The 26,297-nt window shown below is 49.0% G+C and overlaps 1 protein-coding gene across 1 annotated transcript in view; it reads right to left on the minus strand.

Moving 5' to 3' along the window:
- ADCY5 (adenylate cyclase 5) overlaps positions 1 to 26,297 on the minus strand; it is a 165,777-nt gene that overhangs the window by 60,601 nt on the left and 78,879 nt on the right. The window contains exons 2-3 of the mRNA XM_066240786.1: positions 13,801 to 13,950; positions 4,141 to 4,262 (exon numbers count right to left, since the gene is read on the minus strand). Of these exons, the coding sequence (XP_066096883.1) occupies positions 4,141 to 4,262; positions 13,801 to 13,950 (272 nt within the window). The remainder of the gene's footprint in view (positions 1 to 4,140; positions 4,263 to 13,800; positions 13,951 to 26,297) is intronic.

The following is a 26,297-nucleotide window of genomic DNA, read 5'->3' on the forward strand; positions in this document are numbered from 1 at the left end:
CCCAATTACTAATTAATCTTTCCGAACAGAAAGTGAGCTGCCCAGTGTCAGAGACAGGGTCCCTCTCATCCCCTGCCTTGAGCTCAATGTCTGTGAGCACAGCTAGAGGTCCCCACCAAGGGAAGCAGAGGCAAAATATCCAATGAACAGAGGAATGAGTGGACATCACTACTCCCATATTACAGGTGAGGAAACTGAGGTTCTGATTAGGTGACTTGCCCAGGTTCCAGAGCTACGAAGCGGCAGAGTGGGGTGTGACCCTGTCTGCTCTACACAGACACTCATGTTGCTCGACAATGGTGACCTCTTGGCAAGGATACCCTGGTGTCACCTGGGTTCCGGCTGCATCTGTACCTTTACTATGACCATGGGGACATGCCTCCTCCTGGTGTGGTACTTCTCCGGCCGGCCCCTCCCTCCACGCCCGACATCCCTCCTCCCAGCCCAGAGCAGCCTGCGCTAGCATGTGCTGAAGGCTTTTGTCCCAGGAATGGGGACAGCACAGCCCACCTCTGACCCTGGCACTGCCAACTACAGGAGGGGCAGACATCTGGGGGAAAGGTGGGGACAAGCAAGAGGGCTCTCAAGCCATAGGTCTTAACATCCCAGCAATGGTCCTTGGTCCCCGCTGATCTGTCCACTCAGAGCAGAGGAAACATCCCCATCTGTCACCACGCCTCAGACGGGAGAGCTTCTATGGGGCTCCCGGAGTCCCATGGCCCCTGGCCTGCCCCCACGCTCAGCCGGGGGTGGCTCAGCACCAACACATCCGGCAAGCTCCTGGCCGTCCCGGCAACTGTCTGCTGCACGAGCTTCCTCCTTGGGGCCGGAGGAAAACGAGGCCACAGAGAGTGGTGGCGCCTGTCACCCCTCCCTGCCTCCCCCATTAGTCTCTTCCCCTTCCACAGAGCCAGTCCCAATCTGTCACTCCGCAGAGCTGATTTATGTTCCTTATGGCCTTGATCTCAGTGGGGCTAGAGAACAGCCTGTCATCGCCCTCTCTCAATATTGCTGTTCCACACAGAGTGGACAAATGTTACTCATCACCCTTCCACTGTCCAGCGAGAGAATCCCCAGGCCTTTCTTTGTTGATAGGAGTGTGATAATAATCATAATAATAACAGTAGCAGCAATCAGAGCTGCTCCCAATTACTGAACACTGCTCTGTGCCAGATCCTGTGCCAAGCACTTTCCTTGCATGGTTTCAATGACTCTTCACAACCCTATGATGGAGGCACTCTTCCTACCCTGCTACGTAGACGAGGACGCTGAGGTTCAGAGTGGCTCAATGCGTTCCACTTGCCCTGGGCCACACAGTCAGGAAATGCTGGTGTGACACGCAGGGCTGCCCAACCCCAGGCCCTGGGCCTAACCACTGTACCACAAGCCCAGTTTCAAAGTGAGTTTCCACACTGTGATGTCTGTCACCCGTCCACTTACTACTCAACCGCCAACCCAAACCAGAGTTGAACCCAGAAAGAGAATGGAGCAAGCAGTATGTTTCCTCCCAGGGCAGTGCCCAGGGCAGCTAACGGAAGAAGGGCGTTTGCACGAGATTGCTTGCAGCCAGCCTCTGATGCATAACAGCCACTTCCCAACGGCGATTTCAGAGTCAGAATTACGTCTGTCTGTCTCGATGAACATGATGGCATCCTGATCTCTCTCCTTTCATCTCTCTCCTGATTGCCGTCATCGACCCTGATCACGTCCGCAAGCGGGAGGGCTGGGGTCTGCCTCTCACTGAGCCCGTGCCCAGCCACTGAGTGTAGGGTGCTGCTCTTTAATCGACTCCGAGTCACAGCCTCTGTGGGAAGGGGGGTGTCACCCTCACAGGGGCCACTCCTTGTGGTGGTAGAAGAGGACTGAGTCGGGCCAGCTCCAAAGTGAGCTTCCGCACTGCGAGCCAAGACTGACTGTGGGACAGGACTGAGGACCCCTGCCCTGTGTGTGTGTGTGTGTGTGTGTGTGTGTGTGTGTGTGTGTGTAGGCCGGGGGGCGGGGGGGGGGGCAGAGGGCCAAGAGGCAGGGCGCTGGGTGTGCAGGGCTTGTTAGCCAAGCCAGGCTGAGAACCTGTGCCGTGAGTGATGTGTCTGAGCAGTGGATTTTCTGAATTTGCTCCGTGTTCCACGTTATATTTTAATGAAATCTGATCAGAGCTCTGCTGTGCTAGGAGCAATCAAGGGAAGACCTCTCGTCCATGCTTCGCTGGGAACAATGCCAGGGCCAGTGAGAAGGGGAAGACAGGACCAAGAGAGAAAATTCCAGAAGAGGGGAGCCCAGGGCTTTGAATGTGTTGGGACTGCTCGGCAGGACACTCCTTCCCACCTGAACCTGGGGATCTCTGGGATTTGTTCTAAAAGAGAAGGCCGTTTCTCACATGTCATAAGGTCGAGTCCTCCAGATTGTAGGAGCTGCCAGGAAACAGGAAAGGCCCCCGTGGGTCCTCGGTCTTTCTCTCTCTCTCACATGCACACCCACACGCGTGTGCACGCTGGAAGCCCAACCTCTCTCCTCTCTCCTCTGAGTCTTCTTTGAGCCTGGTGACCCCCTAAACCTCTTTCCCACACAATCTCATATGTAACTCTTTTCTCCTGGGCATATAAAAACATCTGTCCAATAGTCAGGCCATGTACAAACTCTGGGATCAAAAAGCAATGCTCCCACCGACCCAGCTATGGGATCATAGACAAGTTTGTGCCTTAGTTTCCTTACCTGTAAAATGGGGATGATAACGACAGTACCAGCCCCTTCTATTTGTTGTGGGGACTAAATGATTATATGGAAGCACAAAGACTAGTGCATGGGTGACAGAAATCTCTCTACAAGTATTAACTATTGTTAGCAGTTATTCCTCCACCGAGGACGGAGGCGGGTGCGAGGAGGAGCAGAGGAAAGCAGCAGTCAGAGCCCCCTACCAAGGCCCAGAGCCCCCTCCCCACTCCAAGCGCAGTCAGTTGAGCCTGCAGCCCCTCAGGGCCCCTCCTGAGCACAGAGACCTGGCCAGGGCAGCCTGCTTCCTGACAGTCCCTGCCTGACAGTGGAGTGTGGGTGGGCTTCAAGGGGGTTGCAACAAAATCTTGTGTGGGTCCATTTTTCTCCCAAAAGCTTGGGGTCTGTTTGAGAGATGGCTAAAGGACACACAGGCAGAAGTGGCCATCTGAGATTCCAGGGTACCCTTGGAAACCAGGAGATTTCTGCCCACTCTGCATGAGAACACGGTCCCCTGGCCCCAGCTGCAGCCATCAGCCTCGCCGTGGATGGATGGATGTTTGTGTGTGTGTATGATTTATGTTATTCCTTCAATCCCTGTACTGACAATTCAGCCCAAGCCTCCAAAGGGCTCTCTATACCAACCTTAGAGGAACCTTGGTCCCAGGAAAACCTGTCCAGGGAAAAAGGAACTCTCCCAAAGGCAAAGCAGCTCCTTTTCTGGGCATATGGGAGGATTATGGGGCCACGCTGGATGAAGGCTGCTGTATGGCTTCATGTCCCCGTGGAACTCATAAGCAGATTTTGCACTCTATTAATCTACATCTGTTTGCACATTTCTGCTGTCAGTGGCGTCTGCCCAGGGAAGCAGCAAACACACAGTGGAAGGCGCACTGGCTTTGGAATGGGCCGGCCTGGGTGCGCCCGGCTTTACCTTTCCTGGCTGAATAACCGCGGGCAGGGTCTTAGCCATTCTGAGCTCAGTCTCTAAACCAGGGACGCTGGTAAGGGTCCCCACCTTGCAGGGTTGTCTAGGCTCAGCAATGAAGTGGGCAGTGTGGCTCAGTGCCTGGCACACGCTGGCTTAGAAGCTAGGGAAGCCTCTGGGTGGTGGTGATCGAGGTGATGGTGGAGACATCTGGGTCCCACATCTGTGCTTTCTACCTCCCTTGTTAGGCTAGCAGCTTCCCCAATAGCTGGTGGTATCACTTTCTCCTTCTCCTCCTTCCTTCCATCTTCTCTCCCTGCAGCCTCACCTCCCCTGCTCCCTGATAAAAGTTCGCTTTAACAGACCTAGAGGGGTGCCCACACTCCAAAGCCACCAGCACCCTCTGGGCTGTGCCCCCGTGAAGGGAAGGGAGTGGGAACGTCCACCGTCTCCTTTAGGGCTCTGTCCTCCCACCTGGCCCCCGCCCCCAGCCTCACTCCTACCTCACGTTGTCATGTTTCTGGATGTAAATCTTATGGAACATCATATCCTCCTGCTTGGCGTTGATGTCTGCTTTCATCTCCATGGCAACATGACGGGGAAGGACAGACAGCAGGAGCCTCTCCTGGGGAGGGAAGCAGATGCTTTCGTCACAGCTCCTTCCACCTGCCTGGCAGCCCCCTCTCCTCTCCAGCTGATTCCTCCACACCTGTGCCCCCACCTGCAAGAGAACCTCTCAGGCTCTCCTGAAACTCGTGGGGCTAACACCTGAGTGTGGGGGCTGCTGGAGTCCTGCCCCCAGAGTGACCTGGCCCACTCTCCCTGGGAGCCCTGCCTCTTGGTGCACGTGGGGAAGTGTTTCCTGGTGACCCTGTAGTCCCGAGCACCTGGGTTGGAGTCCTGAGACTGTGTGACCATGGGCAAATTACTGAACTTCTCTGAGCCCCAGGTTCCTCATCTGTAAATGGGGATGGGTTTGTTGACAGCACGTCAGACTGAGATCCATTCAATAGGTCATCAAATATTTATTGAGCATCTGCCCTGTTCCAGGCAACAGGCTGGCGGGTATTGTGCAGCGTCCCTGACCCAGACTGGAGAAGCAGCGCGGGAAGAGGAGGCTTCTCAGGGTCCACACAAATGAGGGGAGGAGGTGGGGGCTCCACTTCCACACAGGGGACAGTGGGCCGGGGGAGGGGAAGCACACTGACTTTAAGAAACAAGTTAAAACCTGCTGACTTGCTGATGGGATGGGAGAGAAGTTGGGAAAGGGGCCAGCAGAGCCACATGGTGGAGGGGAGGGTCAAGTCAGCCTGTGTGGGGGTCCGAACCTTGCCCCTGACCTGCATTTTCCTCCAGGCCTGCCTGCTGCAGGGGGGCCAGTGTGCCACAGCCCACCACCCAGCCAGGCTCGCTCCCGGAATTCTCTCGCCAGGACCAGAGCCGTCCAGACCCCAGTCCTCCTCACCCACCAGAGGCCGAGCCACCCCTCGTGTGTCCCTGAGGCTCCTCCCCACCTCCTGGGCCTTTTCTAGTTCTCCCTTTCCTCCTGGCCCCAGGCGACACTCACTGAAACCTCTGTTGGGCTCACTCCTGTCCGGTGGTCACCTCTCATCCCCCAGCTCCCATCGAAGGCTCCAGAGTCTCCAGCGGCCCACCTGATGTCTAATGACCTTGACCCCTCACCCTAAACCATACTCACCCTCCCTGGTTTTCATTCCCCAACATCTCTTCTTTTTAAAAAAATATTTTTCTGAAGTTGGAAACAGGGAGGCAGTCAGACAGACTCCCGCATATGCCCGACCGGGATCCACCTGGCACGCCCATCAGGGGGCAATGCTCTGCCCCTCTGGGGCATCGCTCTGTTGCAACCAGAGCCACTCTAGCGTCTGAGGCAGAGGCCACAGAGCCACCCCCAGCGCCCAGGCCAACTTTGCTCCAGTGGAGCCTCGGCTGCGGGAGGGGAAGAGAGAGACAGAGAGGAAGGAGAGGGGGAGGGGTGGAGAAGCAGATGGGCGCTTCTCCTGTGTGCCCTGGCCGGGAATCAAACCCAGGACTCCTGCACACCAGGCCGACACTCTACCACTGAGTCAACCGGCCAGGGCCCCAACATCTCTTCTTTACAAGTTCCCTGTCTTTGCCCATGACACTGCCATTCTCCTGATTCCCAAGATCAAGACCTTGGCCATGTAAACTGCTCTTTTTTTTTTTTTAATATTAATATTTTTTTATTAAATTTAATGCAGTGACATTGATAAATCAGGGTACATATGTTGAGAGAAAATATCTCTAATTATTTTGACATTTGATTGTGCTGTATACCCCTCCCGCAAAGTTAAATTGTCTTCTGTCACCTTCTATCTGGTTTTCTTTGTGCCCCTCCCCTCCCCTAACCCCTCTCTCCTTCTTCACCCCCTCCCCCCCTCCCCCAACCCCACCGCCCCTGTTGCCATCACATTCTTGTTCATGTCTCTGAGTCTCATTTTTATGTCCCTTCTATGTATGGATTCATCTCAGTTTTTTTTCTGATTTACTTATTTCACTCCGTATAATGTTATCAAGGTCCATCCATGTTATTGTAAATGATCCGATGTCATCATTTCTTATGGCTGAGTAGTATTCCATAGTATATATGTACCAAAGTTTTTTAATCCACTCGTCCTCTGACGGACCCTTGGGCTGTTTCCAGATCTTCGCTATTGTGAACAATGCTGCCACAAACATGCGGGTGCATTTCTCCTTTTCGAGCCGTTCTATGGTGTCCTTGGGGTATATTCCTAAAAGTGGGATAGCTGGGTCAAAAGGCGGTTCGATTTTCAGTTTTTTGAGGAATCTCCATACTGTTTTCCACAGTGGCTGCACCAGTCTGCATTCCCACCAGCAGTGCAGGAGGGTCCCCTTTTCTCCACATCCTCGCCAGCACTTATTCTGTGTTGTTTTGTTGATAAGCGCCATTCTGACTGGTGTAAGGTGATATCTCATTGTGGTTTTAATTTGCATTTCTCTAATGATTAGTGATGTTGAGCATTTTTTCATATGCCTATTGGCCATCTGTATGTCCTCTTTGGAGAAGTGTCTATTCATCTCTTTTGCCCATTTTTGGATTGGGTTGTTTGTCTTCCTGGTGTTGAGTTTTACAAGTTCTTTATAAATTTTGGTTATTAACCCCTTATCAGACGTATTGTCAAATATGTTCTCCCATTGTGTAGTTTGTCTTTTTATTCTGTTCTTGTTGTCTTTAGCTGTGCAAAAGCTTTTTAGTTTGATATAGTCCCATTTGTTTATCCTGTCTTTTATTTCACTTCCCCGTGGAGATAAATCAGCAAATATATTGCTCCGAGAGATGTCGGAGAGCTACTGCCTATGTTTTCTTCTAAGATGCTTATGGTTTCACGGCCTACATTCAAGTCTTTTATCCATTTTGAGTTTATTTTTGTGAGTGGTGTAAGCTGGTGATCTAGTTTCATTTTTTTGCAGGTAGCTGTCCAATTTTCCCAACACCATTTGTTAAAGAGGCTGTCTTTACTCCATTGTATTTCCTTACCTCCTTTGTCAAATATCAGTTGTCCATAGAACTGTGGGTTTATTTCTGGGTTCTCTGTTCTATTCCATTGATCTATATGCCTGTTCTTATGCCAGTACCAGGGTGTTTTGAGTAAAATGGCCTTGTAGTATAACTTGATATCAGGAAGTGTGATACCTCCCACTTTATTCTTCTTTTTTAAGATTGCTGAGGCTATTCGTGTCCTTTTTTGGTTCCATATAAATTTTTGGAATATGTGTTCTATATCTTTGAAGTATGTCATTGGTATTTTAATTGGTATTGCATTGAATTTATAAATTGCTTTGGGTAATATAGACATTTTAATGATGTTTATTCTTCCTAACCATGAGTACGGTATATGCTTCCACTTGTTAGTATCTTCCTTGATTTCTTTTATCAATGTTTTGTAATTTTCCGAGTACAAGTCTTTAGTCTCCTTGGTTAAGTTTACTCCTAGGTACTTTATTTTTTTGGTTGTAATTGTGAAGGGGATTGTTTCCTTAATTTCTCTTTCTGACTGTTCATTGTTGGTGTATAAAAATGCTTCTGATTTCTGAGTATTGATTTTATATCCTGCCACTTTGCTGAATTTATTTATCAGGTCCAGTAGTTTTTTGACTGAGACTTTAGGGTTTTCTATATACAATATCATATCATCTGCAAATAATGATAGTTTTACTTCTTCTTTTCCAACTTGAATGCCTTTTATTTCTTCTTCTTGTCTGATTGCTGTGGCTAGGACTTCCAGGACTATGTTAAATAAGAGTGGTGAAAGGGGGCACCCCTGCCTTGTTCCTGATCTTAAGGGTATTGCTTTTAATTTTTGCCCATTGAGTATGATGTTGGCTGTGGGTTTCTCATAGATGGCTTTTATCATGTTGAGGTATGTTCCCTGTATTCCCACTTTGCTGAGAGTTTTGATCATGAATGGGTGCTGGATTTTATCAAATGCTTTTTCTGCATCTATTGAAATTATCATATGGTTTTTCTCCTTCTTTTTGTTTATGTGATGAATCACATTGATTGATTTACGAATATTGTACCAGCCTTGCCTCCCCAGAATAAATCCCACTTGATCATGGTGTATGATTTTTTCCATATATTGTTGGATCCGGTTTGCTAATATTTTGTTGAGGATTTTAGCATCTATATTCATCAGAGATATTGGCCTATAATTTTCTTTCTTTGTGTGGTCTTTGCCTGGTTTTGGAATCAGAATTATGCTCACCTCATAAAAGGAGTTTGGAAGTCTTCCTTCCTCTTGAATTTTTTGAAATAGTTTGAGAAGGATAGGAGTTAGTTCTTCTTTGAATATTTGGTAGAATTCCGTTGTGAAGCCATCGGGCCCCGGACTTTTCTTTGTTGGGAGTTTTTTGATAACTGTTTCGATCTCCTTTGGTGTAATTGGTCTGTTTAAGTTTTCTGATTCTTCCAGATTGATTTTTGGAAGATTGTACGTTTCAAGGAATTTGTCCATTTCATCTAGGTTGTCTAGTTTTTTGGCATACAGTTCTTCATAGTATTTTCTTACAATATTTTGTATTTCTGTTGTGTCAGTTTTATTTCTCCTCTCTCATTTCTAATTTTATTTATTTGAGTCCTCTCTCTCTTTTTCTTGGTGAGTCTACTTAAAGGTGCATCAATCTTGTTTACCTTTTCAAAGAACCAGCTCCTAGTTTCATTGATCCTCTGTATTGTTTCTTTAGCCTCTATGTCATTTATTTCTGCTCTGATCTTTATTATTTCCTTCCTTCTACTACATTTGGGCTTTACCTGCTGTTCTTTTTCTAATTCTTTTAGATGCAGGGTTAAGTTGTTTATTTGAGCTTTTTCTAGCTTCTGAAAGTGTGCCTGTAGTGCTATGAACTTCCCTCTCAGCACTGCTTTCGCTGTGTCCCATAAATTTTGAGTTGTTGTATGCTCATTATCATTCGTTTCTAGGAATTTCTTTATTTCTTCTTTGATCTCATTCTTAATCCATTCATTATTTAACACCCTGCTATTTAGTTTCCATGTGTTTGAGAATTTTTAAGCTTTTCTGCTGTGATTCATTTCTAGTTTCATGCCGTTGTGATCGGAGAAAGTGCTTAATATGATTTCAGTCTTCTTAAATTTGTTGAGAGCACTTTTGTGCCCTAACATGTGGTCTATCCTAGAGAATATACCATGAGCACTTGAAAAGAATGTATATTCTGCTGCTTTAGGGTGAAAGGTTCTGAAGATATCTATTAAATCGAGTTGATCTAGTGTTTCCAATAAGTATGCTGTTTCTTTGTTAATTTTCTTTCTTGAGGATCTATCTAGTGATGTTAGTGGGGTATTGAAATCCCCTACTATTATAGTATTGCTGTTGATCTCGCCCTTTAAATCCATCAAAGTCTGTTTTATATATTTGGGTGCTCCTATATTAGGTGCATAGATATTTATAATAGTTATATCTTCCTGTTGGATTACTCCCTTTATCATTATGTAGTGGCCTTCTTTATCTCTTACTATATCCTTTGTTTTAAAGTCCAATTTGTCTGATATAAGTATTGCTACCCCAGCTTTCTTTTTAAACTGCTCTTATTTCTCAGATTTTTTCCTCTGGGATTCAGCCCTTGCTCCACAGCCGCAGGTCCTGTCCAGCACTGGTCAAGTCCTGCTGGTTTGGACACAAGCTTCTGGACTTGTTCTTTCTGTTCTATATCCACCTCCACCGTGCACATGCAGTTCTCACCCAACAGTGGGATTTGGCCAGGCCGTCGGGCCAGACAGCCACCCCTCGGCCCTCCGCCTGGCCCGTCGGCCCCAGTCTCTCCGGTACACGGCCTTACCATGTCACACCCTGGCTCCAAACTTCCAAAGAGTCCCTGGGTTCCACCAGCCACATCAAATATGTATTCTTCTGGACCCACTAAGCCCACTCCTATTTTCCACTGCAACCTAACACCCTCACTCCGCCCACCCCTGTCCTGGGCCTGGCCTGCCCCCTGCCCGCTCCCACCCGCCGGGCCTGGACGCGCTCTTCTCCTGCGAAGCACCTCTCCGCCAGCCCAGCCTCGGCCTCTGCAGGTCTAGGCCACCTTCAGGGCGGCCGGGGTGATGGAGCAGCATCTGCGCCGGTTTCCCTGTCTCCGACGCGGTTTCCCCGTCTCTGACGGGTTTCCCTGTCTCCGACGCGGTTTCCCTGTCTCAGACGGGGTTTCCCTGTCTCCTAAGCGGTTTCCATCTCCGACGGGGTTTCCCCGTCTCTGACGGGTTTCCCTGTCTCCCACGCGGTTTCCCTGTCTCAGACGGGGTTTCCCTGTCTCCTACGTGTTTCCCTGTCTCCAACGCGGTTTCCGTCTCCGACGGGTTTCCCTGTCTCAGACGGGTTTCCCAGTTTCCAACGGGTTTCCCTGTCTCCGACTCGGTTTCCATCTCTGTCCGACGCGGTTTCCCTGTCTCCAACGCGGTTTCCATCTCCGACGCGGTTTCCCTGTCTCCAACTCGGTTTCCCTGTCTCCGACACGGTTTCCCTGTCTCCAACGCGGTTTCCGTCTCCGACGGGTTTCCCTGTCTCCGACTCGGTTTCCCTGTCTCCGACACGGTTTCCCTGTCTCAGACGGGTTTCCCAGTTTCCAACGGGTTTCCCTGTCTCCGACTCGGTTTCCATCTCCGACGTGGTTTCCCTGTCTCCAACGCGGTTTCCATCTCCGACGCGGTTTCCCTGTCTCCTACTCGGTTTCCCTGTCTCCGACACGGTTTCCCTGTCTCAGACGGGTTTCCCAGTTTCCAACGGGTTTCCCTGTCTCCGACTCGGTTTCCATCTCCGACGTGGTTTCCCTGTCTCCAACGCGGTTTCCATCTCCGACGCGGTTTCCCTGTCTCCGACTCGGTTTCCCTGTCTCCGACACGGTTTCCCTGTCTCCGACACGGTTTCCCTGTCTCAGACGGGTTTCCCAGTTTCCAACGGGTTTCCCTGTCTCCGACTCGGGTTTCCATCTCCGACGCGGTTTCCCTGTCTCCGACTCGGTTTCCCTGTCTCCAACGCGGTTTCCGTCTCCGACGTGGTTTCTCTGTCTCCGACGCGTGCCTTGGATCTGTCCTCCACTGTAAGCCGGCGAGTGGTCTTTCTACTCACACACCTGACCGGGAAAAACCCTCTGTGCCTCCCGAAGCTTGAAGGATCAGCACACGCCCCAGCCTGGCCCCGCGGTTTCCACACTCTGGCTCCGGCCTACCCCTCCATCCCCCCCTCCTGGCGCCCCCTGGATTGAAATCTACCTTCTGCTCCAGACAGAGTGAGCCCCGGGAAGTGTCTCCAGTTTCTGGTAGTTTGTTCTTGCCTTTGCATACAAACGCCTCAGCTAGAATGACCATCCTCATATGCTGCTCCTAACCCTCCTTCAGGCTCACTGCCTTCCCAGAAGGGGGTCCTGGCTCTGGTTGAGAGCATCCCCATCCCTCCCCCCACCCCGGGGCCTCCATTAGAACCCCGAGCACTCTGTGTCTCAGGGCTCTATTAACGCGTCTCCCTGCAGTGTGAGCCACGAGACGCCTCCCTGGAACGGGAGCTGTGCCTGTCTGGCTCCACAGCCGGCAGCCACGCCAGGGAAACACTGGTCAGCTGGAGGGGTGCTGCTCTCTGCAGGTCGGCCTGGCTTCTTCCCAGGCATCAGTGGACATGGTCACTGAGGGCCATCTCGTATTTACTGAACTCCCAGTAAACAGTTCCTGGTGACAGAAATACAAACTAGAGGACGACTGTGAAAACGTCGAGTGGCTGGGAGAAAGTGTGCTAGACTCAGGAGACCTGCCTGCATTTATAGTTGCTGAGGCGGAGGGCCAGGAAGAGTGGGCAGAAGGTAGCCAGGGAATAGCTCCGAGCCCCCTCATCCATTGTGCAGCACACCTGGGAGTGTCGCCCTTTCTGCAGAGGGCACGGGAGGCCCGAGAGCTCCCGGAGGGGTGCCTGTCCCGTGAAGCACCCCGCACTGCCCCTCCCCAGCATCTTGGCCTGGAACACGGGATAGCAAACATATTTTCTCCTCCAAGTCCCTTTGGATTTTCTGGAATGTCTAGCCTGTTCAGGGTCAGGGTAAGCAACCTACAGTGAGCTGCAGAATGCTAATTTTACTGGAGAAAGGACAAGGTGCGGGAGTGAGTGAGAGGGACATTTCCTAAAGTGGAGGGAGAAGCACAGTGTCTTGCTGTAGGTGACAGATGGCGGGACCCAGGACTGGGATGAGGGAGGGGCCTTGAGGGATGCAGGTGTGAGTTAAGCTTGTCAAGAAGACAGTGGGAACTCTCAGGGGCACCACCAGGCCCAGATTTCGTTCAAGAGGCAGGACCAGGAGCCCAGACAGGGCCAGAAGAGTGCACAGAGCCAGCCAGGTCTCTGACCAGACAGCACGAGCCAGGGACCTGGAAAGACATGCAGGCTGGAAGGGAAGCGGAGAGGGAGGTGACCGGGAGAGGCCTGCAGAAAGGCTGCCGCCCCTCACCCCCTTGCTCAGCTGTCAGGATGTCACCAGCCCCCATCACTGGACTGGACCCCCCCCAAGCTGCCTCCGGACAGTCAGAGACGCCCTCACACTGTGGCCCAGCCCCCACTCCTCGCCGGCAGGGAGGGCGCAGGCGACTGTGCTGTCTAGGCCTTTGTCTCCCCATCCCCATACTCAGAGGCCAACCGTGTTCACACCTGCCACAGGCCCTGGCACAGTGCAGGGCACAGAGTGGGGCTCCACTAACGTCTGCTGAGGGTTTGGGCGACACTGACATGAGAGAAGAGGGAGGACTTGGTTTGGAGCAACCTGATCTCGTACAGGCACGAGCACACCGGGTCCAGTGGGAGCCCTGCCGGTGCTCACCGGCCACTCCCCCCTGGGGGCGCGCGGCGTTCTCGGACCTCCTGACTGAACGCTATGCAGCTCCACACTGTCTCCGAGTTCCCGGGGCCTCTATCTGGTTCCCACACAGAAGAGGACACAGTGGTCCTGAATCCAGAACAGGACCCTCCCAGGATGCCGGGCATACAGGAAGGGAACCCTGACATGGTCCTTACTCAGGAGAATCACACTGGGGCAAGTTGCTCTGCTCTGGGCTCACTGGGAGAAGCCCCCTGAGTCTGGGACCCTTGTGAGTCGTCCGTTTGCCTGCCCTGAAGTCCTCTGAGGGTGAGGTTTAGGGTGAGACAGGGCTGGCTTCCTTTTTCTGAACCAACCAAACCCCTGAACTCGGCACAGAGAAAATGCCTACGTGTGGGTGTCACGGGGGCTGACAGCTTGGGTCTCCTCTTCTTCTCCCTCCCTTCATCCCAGGAGGAATGCTGACATTCTCACAATCCAACTCATCACCCCCTGGGGAGGGGGGGAGGGCCCCTCCCTGCAGCCAGACCTGGGCTGCCAGGTTTGTTTGCAAAACCACAGGGGGACATCGGGAGGTAGTAGGCAAGCACTGGGCTAGAGCTCTCTCCAGAGTCCCTCCTGGAGCATTCCCACCGAGCCAGGAATGCTGGGCTCCCTCCAGGAGAAACATTCCCCGGGGCTGCCCCCCCCAGGAGGCGGGGCTGGGCCGCTGTAAGGCACAGATGGTGGGGGCAGGTCTCCAGGCTGCTCCCGCCAGCTGCGCAGAGGCAGCCGTGGGGAGGGTCACTCACCTGTTGCTGGTTCTCCCTCTGAGAGTGGAGCCGTGCCTGGATACACTCCCGGGTCTCCTGGAAGGCCTGTCTCTGGGAGACCTCAGCCGGGTAGTGGGTGCAGACGCCCACGATGTTGGTGCAGGAGAAAATGAGGACATTGGAGACCAGCTGCAGAGGGAGAGACGAGGAAGAACACTGTGCTCAGGCCTGGGGGCGAACACCGGTCCCTGAAGCCCCGTGCCTGACCCTCCCAGCCCCAGAGCATGAAGTCCCCAGCCCCATCTTAGCAAACACACACCTAGCTGCCAGCAAGCCAATGCCAGGGACAGCTGGGGGAGCCCAGTGGAACTGGCCAGGCCCTCCGATGTCCGCAGCTGGCCTGTGGTGGAGTGTGGCCCTAGGGACACCAAGCCACTGACTCATGACACTGAAGGTGTCCCTAGCACCCAAACTGAAAAGGTTGGTGTACTGGTGATGCTGGGACTGACCGTGTGCACGCTAGGGGTGGCAGGAGCCTGTAACGAGGCGTCCACGAGGGTGACGGATTTCATTTTTTGGAAGTGTGAGAGTCCAGCCTAAGACAAAGGGCTGCCCTTTGGCAGAGGAGCCTCAGCTTATTCCTCCCCAGGGATCAGTTCCGACGAAGCAAGGACTGGCCAGCTCACCAGGGATCCCAGCACTGAGCTAAGTCCCCCCGAGAAGGAAAGAAGGAAAAGGCCCCTGGCCAGCATCGACTCAGGCCCACAGGGGCCGGGGGTCTCATCGCCTCCTCCTAGGTTTCCGTCCTTCCCCGCACCAGCTCCAAGGCCCCGACACGCCAACCGCGCCAGCTGGCGAGCACCCACCACGCCCCTGCTCCTCACGGACGCCCGTCTCTGTGCTGACTGGGATGTGCATGTGGAAAATACCAACTGCCCCTCAGGTCACAGAGACGAGGCTGGAATTCTTCTGAAAGGACTGTTGACTTAAAAGCTGAGGGAAAACAAAACACAACCCCCAAAAGCAAGTTTATACAGCACATTTCAGAAACCGACAAGGGTGCTGTTTAGCCAAAGTTAGTTTGGTAGGTTCAGCTCCTGGGGTATCTGGGAAAACTGATCCTGGCCCTGCCCTGCCTCAGGCCACACGGGACAGAAGCCACACAGAGATGCTCAGGTTTCTACGCCTCCAAAATTGTTGTTCTCGGTCTCAGCTGCAGAAGGGGAGCCCAGGCCGACCTGCACCTTCTGCTGTGGCCCCTCTGGCCTTCAGGAGTCTACATTGGTCTCTAGTCCTCGTGTCCATTTGGATCTCAAAAGACCCCCTCTGGGACAGGAGCCTCCCAGCAGCGGCCAGGACACAGCCCCCACAGTCTGCGTCCAGGACTCTGTATCCAGGAGATGAAAATCCTGCCCAACTGGAGTCTATGTTCTGCTTGAAGGCTTTCCCCTCCCCCAGCTCTGAGGGGGTCCTGACCACGCAGGGTCCTCAGCCAGCCCAGGCCTGGAGCCACGGGGACTCCGTGCGGGATGCCATCGTTCCCTGCCGACGCCCTCTAACATGACTGCCCCAGCTCATGAACAGAAAGAGACTTTCCCCCATCCCAAATCTTGCTCTCTCCTTGGCTGCACAATAAAATCCGTTGTTCTGGCTGGAGGACCCTTCCCAGAGGCCTTTGGGGAAGGGGTGAACTCAGATTGGCAACTCTAGCAACTCTGCTGATGACACACAGCTCCTGCACCCAGTCCCCAGCCCCACCCACCCCAGAATCCTACCATTATCATTTCATGTAAACATGAGGCAGAGAAAAACCCAACCTACTGATCATAGGGAACAACTGTGGAAGGAAGACCATTCCCCACAAAAGCTGACAATCCAAGTGAGGAGAGGAGTAGTCAGGCTGATGAAGAACTGGCAACTGGAAGCATGAACTGATTCCCACCAGCAAGAGGGACAGAGGGAGTGGGGGTGACGAGAGGGCCCTTGGGCGGGCCCGGGCAGCTGGGCCTGGGGTTGAGATACACTTGGTGAGGCTGACAGGCATGGGGCAGGGCCTCCCTGGAGAGTGCATCCAGGACACTCAGGCTGTGAGTACTCGGAGCCCCTGAATAAATAACCCAGGCTCTCTGATCCTGAGGGAAGTGAGTCCACAGCAGGAGGAGGTGGAGCTGGAAAGGCAGACGGGGCCAGACTGAAGGCGCGTGCACATCAGGCTGAGAAGGAAGGCCTGGCACAACATGTACACAACAGGAGCCACAAAGGACTGCTAGACCAGAGGAAGAGGACGAGCACACAGCTTCAGCAAGACTCATCAGGGGCCAGAGTCATGCAGGGACTGGGAGACGGCAGGAAGCGGCCAGAGAAGCCCAGAGGATGAGGGAACATGGAACCACGTGATGCTGGGGGCCGGGCCAGGCAGAGCTGACTCAAGGAAGAGCCCCCAGACCAGCGAGGAGAAGGTCCCGGGAGAGAAAGGGTCCACGTGCTGCATGATTAACCAATGCAGTCACCGTGGAAGGAGACCCCGGGGACATGCCTCCGGAAGTCATGGGGCCCCTGAGAGAGGGGTAAGGAGAGAAAAAGGAGCAGAGGAGGTGAAGGCTGACAGTGCGGACTGCAGGGAATTCTGAAGAATGTTCTTGTTCAGAGACAGCTTTTGAAAGAGAAAGGAGCCAGACGATAAACACAGGAGTGAGGTGCAAGGGGCAGAAACTAAAAGCATTTCCCTTGAGATCAGGAACAGGACGGGGTGCCCCTATCACCACTCCTATTCAACAGGGCGCTGGAACGCCTGGCCACAGCAATCAGACAAGAAGAAATAAAAGGCAGCCCTGGCCGGTTGGCTCAGCGGTAGAGCATCGGCCTGGCGTGCGGGGGACCCGGGTTCGATTCCCAGCCAGGGCACATAGGAGAAGCGCCCATTAGCTTCTCCACCCTCCCTCCTTCCTCTCTGTCTCTCTCTTCCCCTCCCACAGCCAAGGCTCCATTGGAGCAGAGATGGCCCGGGCGCTGGGGATGGCTCCTTGGCCTCTGCCCCAGGTGCTAGAGTGGCTCTGGTCGCGGCAGAGTGATGCCCCGGAGGGGCAGAGCATTGCCCCCTGGTGGGCAGAGCGTCGCCCCTGGTGGGCGTGCCGGGTGGCTCCCGGTCGGGCGCATGCGGGAGTCTGTCTCTCCCCGTTTCCAGCTTCAGAAAAATACAAAAAAGAAATAAAAGGCATCCACATTGGAAAGGAAATAAAACTGTCATTATTTGTAGGTGACATGATACTGTATATAGAGAACCCTAAAATTCCACTAAAAGACTGATACGTGAATTTAGTAAAGTAGCAGGACAGAAAATAAATATTCAGAAATTGGTTGCATTTTTATATACCAATAATGAACTATAAAGAGGAACTAAGAAAACAATCCCATTTACAACTGCATAACAACAACAAATCAAAAACACCTGGGAATAAATTTAACCAAGGAGGTAAAAGACCTGTACTTGAAAAATTGTAAGATTAAAGAAAGAAACTGAAAAAGATACAAATAAATGAAATCGTATACTGTGCTCAAGGGTAGGAAGAATTAACATCATTAAAATGTCCATACTACCTAAAGCAATATAGAGACTCAATACAATTCCTAGCAAAATACCAATGGCATACTTTACAGAACTAGAACAAACAATCCAAAAATTTGTATGAAAGCACAAAAGACCCATACTGACCACTGCAATCTTAAGAAAGAAGAACAAAGTTGGAGGAATCATGCTACCTGATATCAAACTATACTACAAGGCTATAGTAATCAAAACAGCATGGTAGTGGCATAAAAACAGACATATAGATCAATGAGACAGAATAGAGAGCCCAGAAAGAAAGCAAAGCCCATATGGTCAATTAACATTTGACAAAGGAGGCAAGAACATACAAAGTGGGGCAAAAGTAGGTTTAGAGTTGTGTATACTCAAAACACAATTTATTCTTCTATTATTATTTATTATTGTATTCTTTCCCATATAAACAACTGTAAACCTACTTTTGCCCCACCTTGTACAATGTCTATTCAATAGATGGTTTTGAGAAATTGGACAGATACATGCAAAAATGAAACTAGACCACCTTCTTACACCATATACAAGACATACAAGAATAAACTCAAAATGAATTTAAGACTTAAATGTAAAACTTGAAACCATGAAACTCCTAGATGAAAACATAAAGTAAAATCCCTGACATTTCTTGTAGTAATGTTTTTTTCTGATATATTTCCTCAGGCAAAGGAAACAAAAGAAAAAACAAAAAAACAAAGAGACTACATCAAACTAAAAATGTTTCTGCACAGCAAAGGAAACCATAAACAAAACGCAATGACAGCCTACTGAATGAAAGAAGATATTCACCAGTAGTACATCTGATAAGGAATTAATATCCAATATTTATAAAGCAATCATATAATATAACACACACACACACAGAAAAACAAACAATCCAATTAAAATTGGGCAGAGGATCTGAATAGACACTTCTCCAAAGAGGAGATACAGATGGCCAATAGACATGTGAAAAGATGCTCAATGTCACTAGTTGTTGGAGAAATGCAAATTAAAACCACAATGAAATATCACCTCACATCTGTCAGAATGGCTATCGTCAATAAATCAACAAACAAGAGCGGAGAGGATGTGGAAAAAGGGGAAGCCTCAAGCACTGTTGGTGGGAATTCAGATTGGTGCAACCCCTGGGGAAAAAAGAGGGAGGGTCCTCAAAAATATTAAAGATAGAACTGCTTTATGACCCGGCAAATTCAGTTCTGGGTATGTATCTGAAGAAACCCAAAACATTAATGCAAAAGAATATATGTACCCCATGTTCCCTGAAGCATTATTTTACAAGATATAAAAGCAACTCAGTGTCCCACAACAGATAAACGGATAGAAATGCTGTGGTACATATATACTAGAATATTACTCAGCCATTAAAAAAAGATTGAAAACTTACCATTTGGGCCAGTATGGATGGACCTAGAAGATACTACGCTAAGTGAAATAAGTCAGTCAGAGAAAGACAAATACTGTATGATTTCACTTTTATGTGGAATCTAAAGAACAGTGTAAATGAATAAACAAAACAATAACAGACTTATAGAGAGAAAGATAAGACTGATGGCTGCCAGAGGGCAGGGGGCTGGGACACGGGGTGAAAAGGTGAAGGGATTAAGAAGTACAGATCGGCAGTTACAGAATCATCACGGGGATGAAAAGGACAGCAGAGGGAATATAGTCAGTAATATTGTAATAACTGTGTATGGTGTCAGACGGGTACTGGAAATAAAATATTGGGAGATTACTTTGTAAAGTATATGATTGTCTAACCACTATGCTGCACACCTGAAACTAATACAAAACAATATTGAATATAAAGTTTAATTGAAAAAAAATTTTTTAAAGAAAGTGGAAAGATAGCCTACAGAATGAAATTATCTGCAAATCATATATCACACCTTTGTTTTTCAGTAATATATAAAGAGAACTAAACGGAGAACAGGTCATCTTTTCAACAAATGGTGCGAGAACAACTGGATATCCATATAATTAACTCATACCTCACAAAATATGCAAGAATTTACTCAGAATGGTTCATAGGCCTAAATGTAAAACCTGAAACTATTAAACTTACAGAAGAAACCATCAGACTTTGGGTTAGGCAACAACAACAACAAAAAAAGTTATATACAACAGCAAAATCATGACCCATAAAAGGACAGAAAGGACAAATTGATAAATTAGACTTCATAAAAAACTAAGAACGTTTGCCTTCAAAAGGCACTGTGTTAAGATAATGAAAAGACAAGCCACAGATTGGGAGAATTTACCTGTAAATCATTTATTTGATAAATAAGACTTGTACCCAGAATTCATAAAGAACTCTCAACAGTCAACAATAAGAAAACAACCCACTTTTTAAAAAGAGCAAAAGATTTGAATGGGCAATTCACCAAAGAAGATGTAAGAATGACAAGCACACAGGAAGATGCTCTAAATCAGCGGTTCTCAACCTGTGGGTCGCGACCCCGGCGGGGGTCGAACGACCAGAACATCGGTTTCCGATGGCTTTAGGCAACCCCTGTGTTTTGGTCGTTCGACCCCTGCCGGGGTCGCGACCCACAGGTTGAGAACCGCTGCTCTAAATCATCAGCCATTAGGAAAATGCAAAAATTCTAAAACAACGAGATACTACTAAACACTATTAGAAGGGCTAAAATAAAATAAATAAAATAAAATTTAAAGATGAAAAGAAAGGAAAAAAGGAACTTCTAGTACCGGTACTGACAAGAACATGGAGCAACCGGAACTCTCAGTTTGCTCGTAGGAATGAAAAATGGTCCGTAGATTTGACAACAGTCAACACAACAACAGCCATCCAGTGTAAATGAATCAAAATCATACCTATTGTTTTGTTGGATCAGCAAAAACTATAATATATATTTTGGTGTGCTGCAGAATTTAAGTAATTAGTTTATGTGTGCCATGGAATGAAAAATGTTGAAAATCTGACCTACATCATGGATGAGTCTCAGATACGCCATGCCAAGTGAAAGAAGCCACACTCAAAAGGCGCCATGCTGATGGTGCCATGCTGGATGGTTCCATTTCCATTGCATTCTGGGAAAGGCAAAGCTGGAGACGGCAAACAGCTCAGTAGTGGGCAGGGGAGAGGATGACTGAGAGGGGCACAGGAGGAAATCTTTCTGGGTGATGGATAGGTTCCATATCTTCATTGTGTCAGTGGTTTGTCAAACTCACGGTATTGTACACCAGAAAGGGTGAATTCTACTATATGTAAATTATATTTTAATAATTAAAAAAACAAAAACAAAAGTAAGATCCAGGAGGGACAGAGAGAGAGAGAGAATGTGAGGAATCTGGACTGAGAAAGGGCAGCCTTTCCTCTCTCTGAGGCCAGAGAGAGGGACCAGAGTCTATTTTGAGAGATGACCTCCAAGGTAATTATCAACTGGTCACTGCAGCATCTTGGTACTAATCCACCAGGCCTCCCCTGCTGTAATCTAACTCCTCCTGCAGCCGCAGGGCCAATAGCAGCAGACAGTGCGAATCCAGGTAGAATGATGCCCTGTAACCCAAGAGGGGTCCGAATGGCTTTGCTAAGCTTAGTATGCCTCGGTGTTCCTCTCATTTACTCAACACAAAACGGGGTGAGCAAGAAGAGGGGTCTTGGCAAGGCCTTTGGAAGGCCGATTTCAGCAAACTGGACCTGAGAGTGAAAAAGGAAGAGACTGATTTATGTCAAACATACATACATGCCACCCAGCCACCCACCAAAAAAGCGGGATTTTGTGCACCAGGTTCTTAATAGACGCTCAGGCCTCTGTGAAGATACTAATGCTATGAATGAAGAGGAGGCATCAGTGAAATCTGATTGAATTACGCTTACAGCCTCCTAGAAGATGTTTGCTGCTTAAAACATGATCTCACACCTTGGGCACAGGGTCCAAATGCTGACTGGTTCTCCACCAAAAACAATGATCAATTACTAAGCCCCTCCATATGCCCCACAAGTGAAACTATAAACCTCATCCTTATGTAAAAAACTTAATTAGTAAACAACAACAAGTGAAAAAAAAAGGCCTCACTAAGGGTTTGTTGGCTTTCCCTGTGCTGAGCCCCCACCCCCCGGACGTCCCTAACCGCATGGAACAGGTGTGAGAGAGAAAGGGATACCGATATCACACCACGTGGGGCACGAGGAGAGCCGACAATACAGAGAACCTCAGCCTGGGAGTAAGTAGCCTCAGCACCTGCTTTTAACCCAAGTCCTGCAGAGGGCTTTGGGTCCAGGTGGCCCCAGGACCACGCCAGGAGGAACCCCGCTCGAGGGAAATGTTTGGAATGCTAGTCTCTGAGTGGAAACCCAGCGGAGATGCCTGTGAATAGTTACCACTCCAGCTGGCATTTCTAAAACCCTAGCACTTCAGAAGCCTAATCTCTGGCTGCCTGCAGGCTGCAGGTTTGATCAGGCCCCGAGTGAAGGCACAGTGCTCCCGGTTTCTGCAGCGTCTCCTCCGCAAAGCCTGAAAGAAGCCCCAGCAGCTGGCCTTAGGCACCGCACCTGCTGCTGACTCTCCGCTCCAAATTTCCAGGGGGCTCCACAGGCCCGCTGCCCTAGGCGTGCTCCTCACTGATCCGAGGAAGGGGAAGAGGACAGAGGAATGGGAAGGTCTGGAATAGAGGGAAACTAGTCGGGGCAGACCCTCCTGCAATCTGCTACTTTTCATGGCTTCCGCTCTGGGCACGTCAGCTAGCCCCTCGCAGTGTGATTCATAGGGTGTGTCTGATGGTCGTGGGCCAAGGAGGCAAGGAGTCAGAATCCCCCAGGAAGCCAGGGTTAGTGATGGGGGGGACGGGACAGGACAAGATGTACAGTTAAGTTTGAATTTCAGACAAATGACAAAATAATTTTTTTTAGTATAAGTATGTCCCATGCAATATCTGGGATACTGTACTTATACTAAAAAAAAATATTCGTCGTTTATCGGCAATTCACATTTAACTGGGTGACCCTGTTTTACCTGGCATCCCTACCTTTTCAAACATGGCCTCCCCTACTGCTGACAACCCTCTCCAGAGTCCAGCACACAGAGGGTGACCCAGCTCCCCACTCCTCCCTCCTGCCTCTTCCCGATCCTGACCCTCCTCCCCTCCCTGGGCTCCTGCACAGACAGAGCACACACTCTCTTCGCTTCGAAGTTGAAATCAACTCAAGTGCAAGCCGAGGCTGGGATCTGATTTTACAAACCCACCCACCAGCCCACAGGGGCTGGACCAGCTCCGACTGCTCTGCGTATCAGATAGGGAGGGCAGGTCGTCCCCTGCAGGTATGACCCGAGACCCTCGCCCTCCAGGCAGGCACAGCCCCTTCCTGTTCTAGTTTTGTTTTTCTTCTGTTTACCAACACACCAAACCAGCAACCAAACGAGACCCATATAAAATGAGTTGACAGGCCTGACAAGAGTCCTTCAGCCTGCCGCTGATCTCATTTGTCCACACGGTGGTGGCAGGAAGCTCAGGGACCTCGGGGAATCCCAGCACAATATAAAATACAATAAATCAAGGAGGATCATGTTGAATTATATGCTCTCAGAAGGCATGCTGGCACGGTGCCTTATATGCTGTACCACGCTCTATTAGGTGCTAAGTGGCTGTTAAAAATATAACATGTTTTTAACTTTTTAAAAAATCATAGTGACACCTCTTTAAAATTTTTCCTTGACAAAGAATAAAGACTGCTGCGTGCTTTTTTGGTGATCAAAGCCATATCATCTCTTCCCAGGGGCTTCTGAGACGAGGTTCTCTTTCCTGGAGGTGGCTGGACTCTCTCCATGGCTCTAGACAAGCAGGACCGGGCTCTCTGCTCCCTTCCTCCCCCCAGGGTCCTGCCCCAATGGCAACCCCTCTTCTCTCTGTTCCAGGCTCGGGGCTTGTCAGTCCCTCCTGCTCCAGAATCCTCTAAGCTCACTATCTTCTATGTCAGAGATCCACGTATCTTCTTACATCATAACACTTTCCTGCTCACAAGCCTGCCGTGCCTCCCTAGCACCAGTAAGGTGAAGCCCAAACTCCTGAGCTGGCATTGCGACTCCAGTTCTCCTCATGGGTCCCACTCCCCTCATCACGTACGCCAACTCTACAGGCTACCTGCTGCCTCTGGAAAACAGCACTCTAAAAAATCACTCTGAAAGTATACTATCTAATCTTACTGTTACTAAAATTAGAGCATGAGATACTAACAAATTAATAATGATCACCCGCTCCATACATTTTTGGGAAAGACTCAATAGACTAAAATATTGAAGAAAGACAAGTATCTAGGAATGGTTGGCTACTGAAATTTAGTCTTCGAAACACTTTCACATGTCACATTTCATTGGATCCTCATCGAATTCTTATACGCAAGTTGGGTGGTCTCACTCACCCCCTTTCGCTGATGAGGAAACTGAGGCTCACAGTAGGAGCCCTGTCTGAGCTTACACAGCAAGGCAGCGGCAAAGCTAAACCACGGATTCTCATTCTGAGTTCAGAGCACTCAGTTGTTATGTATCCCAACTTAATTTAGGTCCACTTTTGTTTTATTCTATTTAATGAAGAAACACTCGACTTTCTTATACCCTCAACCCAAGTGCCCCAGGCCTTCGTCAGAGATCTTGGTCACATCATGCTAATCACAGACCTATTCCCAGCCGCTGCCTCCAAACACGCTCTCCCCTAGGGACTCGACACAGTGGGTTAGAAAGGCCCACCGCAGTCTCATGAGGCCGTGCCTTACTCCATCTAGTACAGCTCCCCTTGTTTTTAATCATTGAGACATAATTCCTGTGCCAGAAAACTCACTCTTTTATATAATCCAGTCGTTCTTAGTGTATATACTCTCAAGGTTGTATAACCATCACCACTATCTAATTCTAGAACGTTTTCAGCATTCCAAAAAGAAACCCCATAATAACCATTAATCATCATTTATTTCTCACCTCCACCCCCAGCCCCAGCTCCTGTCAACCACTAATTTACTTCCTATCTCAATGGATTTGTCTGTTCTGGACATTTCACATTAATGGAATCATATATTAAGCAGCCTCCTATGTCTAACTATTTTCACTTTGCATAATACTTTCAAGTTTCATCTCTGTTGTAGCATGTGTCAGAATTTCATTCCTTTTCATAGCCAAATAACATTCTATATCTGGATATACCACATATAACTATGGACATTCAGGCTGTGTACACTTTTTGGCTATTGTGAATACTGTTGCTATGAACATTCAGGTAGTAGTAGTTCTTCTATAGAGGTGTATTTTCAGTTCTCTTGGGTATATACCTAGGAGTAGAATTGCTAGATGTTATGGACTGAATATGTCCCCTTCTTCCCATTCACATGTTAAAATCCTACCCCCAATGTGACAGTGTTAGGAGGTGGGGTTTTAGAGAGGTGATTAGGCGATGAGGGTAAAACCTTCGCAAATGGGATTAGCGCTCTTATAAGAGATCCCCCACAAAGCTCTCTACCTCCCTTCCCACTATGTGAGGACACAGTGAGAAGATGGCCATTTGTGATCCAGGAAATGGGCCCTCACCAGACCTGGAATCAGCAGGTCCCCTGAACTTGGACTTTCCAGCCTCCTGACCTGTGAGAAATGCATCTTTAAGCCACTCAAATTGTAGTGTTTTGTTACAGCAGCCTGAATGGTCTAAGACATTGGGTCGTATGGTAGTTCAATGTTAAACATTTTGAAGAACTGCCCAACTATTTCCCAAGTGGCTGCACCATTTCATATTCCAGCTGGCAATGCATGAAGGTTCTGATTCTCCACATTCTCCCAACACTTGTTTTTGTCTTTTTTCTTATAGCCATCCTACTGGGAGTGAAGTGATGTCTCTTGTAGTTTTAATTCCCTTCCATTTTAAAGCAAATAGTGATAAAAAACAAGTAAGATAGTTTATTGCCTAAATTGAACAGCTATACCTTTAGAGAGAAAAGGCCACAATGTACATTTTGTTTTTGTCATCTTTGATTACTTATTTCTATGAGGACCCCAGATCTTGTGTATACATCCAGAAGAGAACGAAAAGCTTTCACATGTTAGCGCTTACTTGAACTGGGTATCCTCTTAATTCATTCAACAAACACTGAATGGGAGCCCGCTGCAGAGCAGTGTGGGAAAGGGCTAGGAAACCCCGTCCAGCCCCCGGCCCTGTCCTCCAAGACTCCCAGTCTGGTGGCAGGGTCAGGTATATGCGCAGAAGCAGCTGAGAGGACACAAATTCTATAGGCTTTGCAGTCTTTAACCCCAAGTTAGTTCCATAGACACTCAGTTTGCAAAAAAAATACAGCAGAAGAGATAATGCTCTTAATAGATGAAGCGTTTTATAAATTAACAAGAATTAAGTGGAATTTAACAGAAAAATGGATAATGTAGATGAATAAGCTTTTCAGAGAAGCAAAACTACAAATAATTTACAAAACATATGATATGAAAACATGTGAAACCTCACTAGTAAAGGCTGAAAACAATGTTTTGCCTATTAAACTAGCGAAGCTTTTTTTCATAGTGATAATGTTTGCAAGAATGCAACAGAACAGTCGCCTTCCACACCATCAGTGGGGATGCGAGCTGGTACCATCCTTCCAGAAAGCCATTCAGCAATACACATGGAAGGCCTTGAATATGTTCACCCCCCGACCCAGTGAGCCTGTCCCCTCCCAGAAGCCTGTGCTACTGAAATTTAGTAGATTGGTCAGGGCTTTCTATCCACGAATGGCTGGAAAAATTTTACATGAGGAACAGCTAATGCTAACTGGAACATAGTTGACTACATTTTGGGGCTTCAATATCCTGGAGTATGTGAGGCCTTTAAAATATTTCATTTGAAGATTTAATATCATGAGGAAGTTTTCAAAATATAGCATGAAGTGGTAAGGGAAGAAAGAATATGGAATTAAATATTCAGCATGATCCCAATCTAAATGTATATAAAT

The sequence above is a fragment of the Saccopteryx bilineata genome, chromosome 8 (genome assembly GCF_036850765.1).
Source record: "Saccopteryx bilineata isolate mSacBil1 chromosome 8, mSacBil1_pri_phased_curated, whole genome shotgun sequence".
NCBI classification, from domain to species: domain Eukaryota; kingdom Metazoa; phylum Chordata; class Mammalia; order Chiroptera; family Emballonuridae; genus Saccopteryx; species Saccopteryx bilineata.